At 42.8% G+C, this 9,112-nt stretch overlaps 1 protein-coding gene across 1 annotated transcript in view; it reads left to right on the forward strand.

Moving 5' to 3' along the window:
- igdcc3 (immunoglobulin superfamily, DCC subclass, member 3) overlaps nt 1-8,075 on the forward strand; it is a 63,491-nt gene extending 55,416 nt beyond the window's left edge. Inside the window, exons 12-14 of the mRNA XM_027008948.2 lie at nt 257-392; nt 686-914; nt 1,714-8,075. Of these exons, the coding sequence (XP_026864749.2) occupies nt 257-392; nt 686-914; nt 1,714-1,851 (503 nt within the window). The 3' untranslated portion in view covers nt 1,852-8,075. The remainder of the gene's footprint in view (nt 1-256; nt 393-685; nt 915-1,713) is intronic.
- The last annotated feature ends 1,037 nt before the right edge of the window (nt 8,076-9,112 follow it).

Genomic DNA, 9,112 nt, shown 5'->3' on the forward strand with positions numbered 1-9,112 from the left:
TGCTCCCTGTGGAGTGTCAAATACTGTTGTGTGACTTTTTTTTTTTTTTTTTTTTTAAATACGCATGTATGTGTCAGAGAGAGACAGACATAGACAGACATAGACAGACATAGACAGACAGACATAGACAGACAGACAGACATAGACAGACAGACAGCCATAGACAGACAGACAGACAGACAGACAGACAGACAGACATAGACAGACAGACTGACTATGCGGGTAGTGTCATTACAGTGCTGTTGCCTCTGTCCAGTGCTGAAAGCTCCATGTGACTGTCTGAAGGAGGAGCAGAGTAAGACTTCTACTACTGGAATCATCATCGGCATCCACATTGGAGTCACTTGCATCATCTTCTGTGTTCTCTTTCTTATGTTCAGCTACCGTGGCAGGTAGGGAGACGCACACATGCACACTCGTGTTTTCTTGTGTTATTGCCTTTAGAAGGGGTTTCTCTTGTCCGTCCACTGCTATGACTAAATCCAGAGGTGCCATGCACCCACAAATTTTTTCTACTGGTTTCCATGTTTGCCTAAAAGCTACTATATAGAACTAAGAACAACAACAAAAAAAAAAAAACGAAAAAAAGAAGAGAAAAAACCCTCCCTCCCCCCTAACATTATTGCTTTATTGTCCAGTGACTGCAGGGACATGTGTATTGCAGTGCCTCCCTCCCTCTCTGCAGGTTAATGTTGTGTAAGACAGTGCAGGCTGCTCCTCCAGTGGGACGACATGCGGCAACGGTGCTGGAGACTTCCTCCTCTTCCCAGGGAGCCCCGCCCCCCAACAGCCTGCATGGCCCCTGCCCCGGCCCCTGCTCTGAGGCCAACGGGGCCCGGCACAGTACCAAGGGCCTCCCTGGCTCGGGTGAGAGGGAGAGGCTCGTCTCAGGTTCAGCCAGTGCCACACATATGGTGAGTGCTGGGTCTGCCACAGGCAAACGGTCCTAGCAGCTGCTTCGCGGACCTAGACTTGACCCTTGCGGGACTCCGCAAGTTACCGTATGACACCTAGCTATATAGGTACACAGTGGAACATAGTATTTATGACCACTTAATTAGTATATGAACCAGTCTAAGACTATGCAAAAATAATTTATTAAGCTTTAACCTAAAAAACAACCAAAAATAAATACACAAGGTATATGGCATGTGTAAAGCTGTTTGAATCGTGTAAGGCTGTTTGGCTTGTGTACAGTAATGTTGCCAAGAAACCATGGATACAAGTTAGAATGGTGAAATAGGAACTCAAACCTGTTGCAAAACTACTTGTCATTTCTTTTATTTGTCTCCCTTCAGTAATAATTGAATAAAATTATGAGAACCTTTTCTTTGTTTCAGCATTGTTGTGCTTACACTTCTTATCAGTTATAGAGTATTATGAAGATCATCAAATGACATTTGAATGTCAGCCAGTAGATGGACAGTTCTTTACGATTACTGAATACTGAGTGCATTAGGACTTAATCATGCTAATTAGTGAGTTTTGGTTCTTATTGTTAGACATGTTTGATACAGCTTTGATACAGCTTAACTACAGCTATGTGTTCAAACCTAGAGTGTTAGAGTGTTAAATCTTTAAGTCATATAAGATCCATTTACTTAACAGAGATGAATGTACAGCTCATTGATGTGTGTGTGTGTGTGTGTGTGTGTGTGTGTGTGTGTGTGTGTGTGTGTGTGTGTGTGTGTGTGTGTGTGTGCATGCTTTCAGATGGAAAACTTGCTGGCCTCATGTTCACTCAATGAGACCCAGATGTCCACGCTTCCCCTGGATGATTTCAGCCTGCTGGAAGAGCGTGAGCCGCAGTTCCACCGACGGCCAGCAGAGGCCCAGCCAAATGAAGGCTGATGACTTGATGAAGACTGGAGCTCTAAGCCCTTCAGTTTCACTCAGACTTCTCTCCCTCTCAGGTCAACCGAAGTATTTCCTATTTTTAGTTCTCTTTTTATTGTGCAAAGAGTTTATAAATGTTAAGTTCCCAATGTGGAAATTGTTGGACTCCTTAACTGGGAGGGCCTCCATAGCTTAACAGTGGGTGTGGTTCTGTGACAGACATCTGAGATTTCTTCATTGGAAGGTGAACAAAGTGAGGGATTTTTCTCTACCACCATTAGAAAATCGGCAGCACAAAGAGAAAGTACATCTTCTCTGGCTGTAAAAAAAAAAAAAAAAAAGAAATCATCAGAGATTTATTTTTTGTCCCGAATAGCTATTTTTCTTCCTGTTTTGTTTTATTATTATTATTTTTTAAAGTCCTGCTGCCTCCTCTCAGCCTACCAATGACTTCATAAACCCATCCAGCAAAGACTATGGCCTTCTTCCAGGGATTTAAACTATTGCTCTGTCTCAGGATGATTTTTCCCGTGATATCAGTATATATTTTTCTTTAATCAGTCATCAGCCTCCAGGATTTAAGCTTGGCTTTGTGAACCCTGGGATTTACAACAGAAACCTACCTCAGCCGGAATGAATGTGTTATGGGAAGCTTTTTCGGATCTATGTCTTCTAGTCCGTTCTGTTTCTTTTAAGTGTCAAGCATTCGGTCAAAAAGAAGGGAAACAGGTGTGGTGCTACCTCAGATGTCAAGAATACCATTCTCTCACTCACTGAGGTGAAACGAGGAAGAAAACAAACAACATATAGCACTTCCAAACGTTGAAGTCAATGTTCTACCTCAAGATAACAATGCTGTTGTTGTCGTCGTGCTTTTTTTCATAATGAAACATGTATCCTCTTTCTTTTTGTTGTTGTTGTGAGATCCTGGCTTCCCCTCCTCGATAAATTGCTGTGTTTGGATATGTCAGTACCTCATGCAAGTTGACAGATGACATCATATGAATCCTACTTTTCCATTGTGTGCATTGTATTTTTGTAGGATTTTTTTGGGGGGGGTTTTGTTTTGTTTCCACATACTGTTTAACATGGTAGTTTTTTTCAGCTGGATGAAAGGACTGTTAGAAATGCATTGCACTGCTACTAATGATTTCAGGATAATTTTTTCTGCCATTCACCATGTTATCCCATGTACACAGAGTAGAAGGAAGGCCTAGCTATAACAGCGTCGAACCTGCATTGACTTATCCTGTATGTACATACAAACACCTGTGTGGTGGACCTCTGTAATTATAACGCGTGACAGAGACCAGAGACAGGAAATACTTCAGTATATGTGTATATATATAATGTACTTAAGAGAATTAAGCACAGATTTATTATGGAACCTGCCAGGGTGTTGATATTAGGTGGTGGTAATATAGACTTGCTGAAAAACATTTGGCAGGATATCGCTGCAATATGATGTTGACAGTGAAGCACTAGTCAGTGAATCCCGCTGAGAGGCATTTAATCAGGAATAAGAAAAAAATCCAATCAGCTTGTCCTGCTAGTTCAGGTAGGAGGTTCAGGGCCTGCCACTTACGCTGGTTCTTCCCACACACCATTCCTTGGAAGAGCAGTTACATATGAGCTGCAGGTGACACTCCCCATGTTCACAAACATACAGTGACACATGGTGCTAGTGGCATTCCCACATGATACACCCTAGCGAACATATGTCCACATATGCTAGGCTGGCATACCATGCTCAGTTGAACCCATACAGAAGGAGTAGGTGTCCCACGTGTGTGCTCACGTTTTTGACCTCGGCCCCCGTGGCATTTATGTTATACTGCATTTAACCAGATCACTTTTGTGGTTGTACACACTGGAATAGTATGTAAGTGACTAGAACACTGTAGTGTGTACTGCAAAATAAAAAGTGGAATAAAATCTTTACTGGAAATAGTCATAGTTATTACCTGTAGAACTTGTTGTTGTGAAGACAAAGCATCGTCCTAGTACCAGCATTTCTTAACAGCAAAATGCAAAATCATTTGTTATATTGGCCCAAACAATACTAGGTTCTGTAGCTCCAATTATTATACTGAGTGTGAAGCTGCTGACAATGAGATCGAAAGGAAAACAAATTTAAATCTAATCGTAGAAAAGTCTGAAATTGTAAGTTAGAGAGTGAACTTTAATCCAGTGGCAGTTAGCATTACATTGGTGACAGTTACTGGAGTTTTTCCACAGGAGGAGGGCTTGCCTTTTTGTGTCATCAGGCATCTCGTCCTTTGTGTTCCCATGGAGCCAGGCAGGGCAGGGGGGGTCATCATATGCATCTAAACCAATTGCATGCTGAGAAGCCCATTCTGTTCTCCTAGCAGTAGCCGCTCTAGTGTCAGTTGAGCAGACAGTGGCCTAAGCTGCTTTTCTCTGCTGTGCCACTCTACTATTGATAAATCTGAGACGCCACACAAGCTCGGGATTGCGTAAGGGTCACTAACGTCACTGTTCCATCTGCCTGTCTGGGGCTCAGCCCTTTCCACAGGGAGGAAAGGGTCTGCTTCCTCCAAGCAGGAAGCAACATTAGACTGGACCATCATCCCCCTATGATATCCCACAATGCTCTGGTGCTTATGTATGTGTGTATTTTTTCCTACCTCAACACAGGTGTCATGCTCTCAGGTCATTCTTCCACTGAGTTTTTGTATGATGTGTGTATGCACACACACACACACACACACACACACACACACACACACACACACGCGCACGCATGGACACACACGCACACACACACACACACACACACTTTCAGCACATCAGAAGAGAGGAATATCTCTTTTTGTACTTCAAGAAGATCAGTAAAATGGAAAATACGTTGTTCTTTTCTAACTATAGCTCATATTTATCAAGCATCTTCAAATAAAGACACTGATCTGAGATCAGCTCTCACCAGTCTCTATAGTTGTATTCAGGGCTATGTAAATTTTATAAACTGTCCCCAGATCAGCATCTTTACTCTGAGAAGTTTGATAAATGTGTGCATGTTGAACATATGATAAATATGTGTGTTTTTATTTCTTTTAAATGTTTGTATAAATCATTTTTTAGGTTTATGCACTGTCTCTCCATTCTGGCTCTTAAAAGACATCCCTATAATCACATACAGGATTATCAAGCACGCAGGCCAAACACTAAAACTGTCATTGTTGCTTGTTTATAACTGATATGTGTGGTTGCCTACTATTTGCATGTAAATACTAACATAAAAATGTCATACATTTAAACCACAATGCAACTTCTTCGGTTAACATTTAAAGAAAAACCTTTTGACGACAAGCACGTTGCCACAGAAAACATGAGTCCCAAATCAGTGTGCTAAAGCTTTCACAGGAAGAAGTTGCGTATATATATATCAATTTTGGATTACATATGTGAATTTCTGAAATTGACTTCTGAAGACTAAAGCGGTGAAGTGTTTACTGTTTTCTCTTTCTTTGTATATTAGATAGCTGAACCAATCTGTCTGTGTATAATAGACTTAAATGAAATTGTACCAAACAAGATGGGGAGACGTGGTTTACTGCCTTGTTCTTATTGCTAAAAATTCTGTGTGAACCATCTGTTGTACAGTTCTAGTGCACATGACACTTCAGGAAAATTGCTGTTTTGTTTCGCTACGAAAGATCCGATGAGTGGCTTGGTACGGTGCAGGACAGATCGTCCGATTTCTGCTGCATGCATGAACACGGAAGCCCACGCTGTCTGCAGCAGATGCTTGGAAATGGCATTCCCTTATGCGTTCTGCTTTCGTTTGTTTTGGTTCATCTCAGGATATATTAGTTTCTCTTGCGTGTTGTTGTTGCAAGCCTGCGTATTTCATTACGCCTGCTAAATTTCCGTGGTGATAGTGGTTGAGCTAGCAGAAGGAAGCTGTGGCATATTGTTGTATTTATTAATGTTGCGTGTGTTGCGTATTTATTGATGGCTGCCCATGTTGCTGTATACTAAGCTTCTGATGCTTCTTTTTTTTTTCAACAAAAAGAACATTCTAGATGTTGGGTTGCTTCGTCAGATGGGGCACTTCCAGAAATGGGCGCAGGGCATCGGTTCAGCATTATTCAGGGGGGCATTTCCAACACCAAGGGACCAACCCTCCAGAGTCCGATATATTCCTCTGCCCGATCGTGCGCCTTACTTCAGATTGATGCCTGGCGACTTTTAATTTGTTGACCTTTGTTCCTACTGCTCGTGCATAGCAGCTTATAGGGCTGCAGGGCTGGACTATTCTGCTCTGAACTGTGATCATGGACTGACTGAGTCCCAACAGCCGCCTCAGGAGATTACATCTATCTTTTCCTTTTTTCCCCCGACGAGTGGGCCTCAATTGGTGAGAATCCCATCCACTGAGCGTTAGTGCTGCAAATGGATGGGAAGTGGGCTAGTTTTTGGTGTGTGTGTGTGTGTGTGTGCACTCAGGGAATTACCAGATCCTCTGTAGTAGAGGAAGGTCTGGGTGCCCCATGTCCTTGTGGGTATGTAACAACCACAAGTGCTCCCCCATGCTCTCTCTCACTCTCTCCCTCTCAGTTTGGGCGCAGGCCGGCGGTTAATGCTAGTCCTCTAGGCAAACACGGAGCTAATCACTGTTGTTTCACGCATGCTGAGCTGCCGCTCATAATCCCTGCGTCTGAAGCGTCTTTTGCGGAGAAATCGGATACAGCACCATGTGAAGCAGAGCCGCGACCTCACTGGTGGCCCCTGCCCCTTAGCCTGGCCTTTGTTTTAACCCAGCGTGGTCCTTTTGTGTTTGCCTATATAATCCATAGAGAGACAAAGGAAGCATTACCTTCTATCCTGATGGCCCTTCATCACAGGGCCTACTAAACACTCCCACAGCACACACACACCCCTCTGCAAAGAAAGGCCCATTTGTCTGGAGCAGATCACTGCCCAGGAATTCCCATCTGAGACTCAGGGATGGACCATTCACATGCAGCAGCCTTGGTTGGCGGCAGCGCTATGGCAACGCGGACCCATTCCACCCCACGGAGGGAAAATCAAACTCTGAATCTGTAAAGCAAACACTGTTTTGTGTAGGACCGCATGTGGCCATCCCGGCTGTCTTAAGCCCCATTCATGGCTGGGATTTCCCATCCAAGCACGGTGCTAAACAGTTTCTCGTCTCGTCTTGCACAGGCCGCTCCCCACTGCAGTCGCTTTTTTTTTTTTTGCGTTTATCACAAGCTGGCCCTTGTCCACGAAGGCCTTCAGGTTTCAGAGGTGTTAATGTCCAAGCTCAAGACAAGCTCTGCAACAATATGGCAACTCTCAACTCGCAGTGAGCCCGATCCTGTCAGCCCTTATTAGGTCTCATCAAAGACCATCATCTTGATGTCGTGTTTACTTGACATTTTGACAAGTTCTCTGTTTTTCTCTGCAAAAGGTCTCACTGCCATCTTCCACAGGTCCTGTGGTCATGACCAAGCAACTGAAGCACTCAGAGTATAAATACATTTTTCGATTATAGATTTGTAGTCTATAGTCGGACAAGGAAGCACTGTGCATAACAGAACTTGGGACCAGTTTCTATTCCTGCTAATCTATTGTTTTCAGGTTGTCAACCACTCTACGCAATAAATATGCAGTTTATTAATTGTAAAGTATTCCAGTGACAATGAGCATATCAGACAGTAATAGTTCATTCAATTACGAAAAATATTTTACTACAAGCTATGTGCCATTCAAAAATCTTACCAAGAACATCTGTGTTACTATAGTGCTGGAATGTAAAAATCCATAGCAGACTTCAAAAGGTAGCTGCACAGTGCGGTTTTGTATTTTCACTGGAATAATGATCTGAGCATATCTCAGATAACTCCACATATTTAATCACTGAACCAGGCACCGATGATCTTTTGATCTACATTTAAATTCAGCGAGACTATTCCCTGTGTCAAACATATCCAATGTTGTCCCAGCACTTAAGAATGATTCTCTGCTTAAGGATTGATTTGCTGTCAAAACAGGTGATTGTTCATTAAAGGGAATGAGGAAAATGACGCATTTATCTCTCGGTAAAGATGCTTTAGAAGCAAAGCATGAAACACACATTCACACACTTGTATGGGAAAGTGAGTCACTAGCTGTGTCTAGGCCCCCTGTTAGCCTACTGTTGCTAAGGCCACGCTAACACTTTCTAGCTTCAGCGTCCCCATGTAAATCACCACCAACGTAATGTCACGGCGGAAAAAAATAGCCTCATGGCCAGAATGGAGGTCTGTCTAAAGCAAAACAGCAAATGCACCACCAGACTGTGTACTGCAAGATCAGGAAGGAGGTCTGTCCAAAACCAAACAGCCAATGCACCACCAGACTGTATATTTCAGCCTACAAGCTGTAGAACTGCTATAGTGATATAACTGTGTGTATTGGCCTGTGGGGAGGAAATGGAGACACAGAAGGATGCTCATACAACCAGCAGCAGGGTGATTACCTCTGTCTGTCTGTCTATCTGTCTGTCTATCTGTCTGTCTGTCTGGCCTCTTGGATCCGCCCAGGTGACTCCCAGTATGAATCAGGTTTCTGTCCCACTCAGCTTCACTTCCCAGTGGGAATGCTACATTTCTGCAGATCTGTCTCTCCTCCATGTTTGATATTCTGTAATTAATTCTGACCTCTGTCAGGTCATGATTATCTGCTTATACAAATGTACATATGCATATGCGCTGTATGTGTATATGTGTATGCATATGAAAACATACTAGACCGTTTTTAGTGGTTTGTATTGTTTTAGGGTTCCTTGTGCAACATTGATTAAAAAATACATCAATGATGGTAATAAACTAGTTCTAGTTATAAAAGCAATATGGTGTGTGTTTCTTCTTTCTATATCTACTGCCATTTTTTCTTGATATCTATAAGTTTGGCTGGGTGCATGTTTGTCTACATATGTGTGTGTGTGTGTGTGTGTGTGTGTGTGTGTGTGTGTGTGTGTGTGTGTGTGTGTGTGTGAGTGATGATGTGGGTGTTATTTCCCTCGTTGCTACTTTGCTACTGTCACTCTGTTTCCAGTAACTGCAGTACGCAATGTGTTTCACATGGATTGATTACATTGGATGGGGAAAAGCCTCATGAATAATTTACTCACGTACCCTAGCATGAGCATTTATAGGCTGCAACTCTTCAGAACACTTCATTTTTCATTTTCATTGTAAAACCTTCCGCGCAGAGTGAGTCAACGGTACGTTAGTCGTTTGTCCACAAAGTACTGTTTAAAATGCAG

Source organism: Electrophorus electricus, chromosome 21 (genome assembly GCF_013358815.1).
Source record: "Electrophorus electricus isolate fEleEle1 chromosome 21, fEleEle1.pri, whole genome shotgun sequence".
NCBI lineage: Eukaryota > Metazoa > Chordata > Actinopteri > Gymnotiformes > Gymnotidae > Electrophorus > Electrophorus electricus.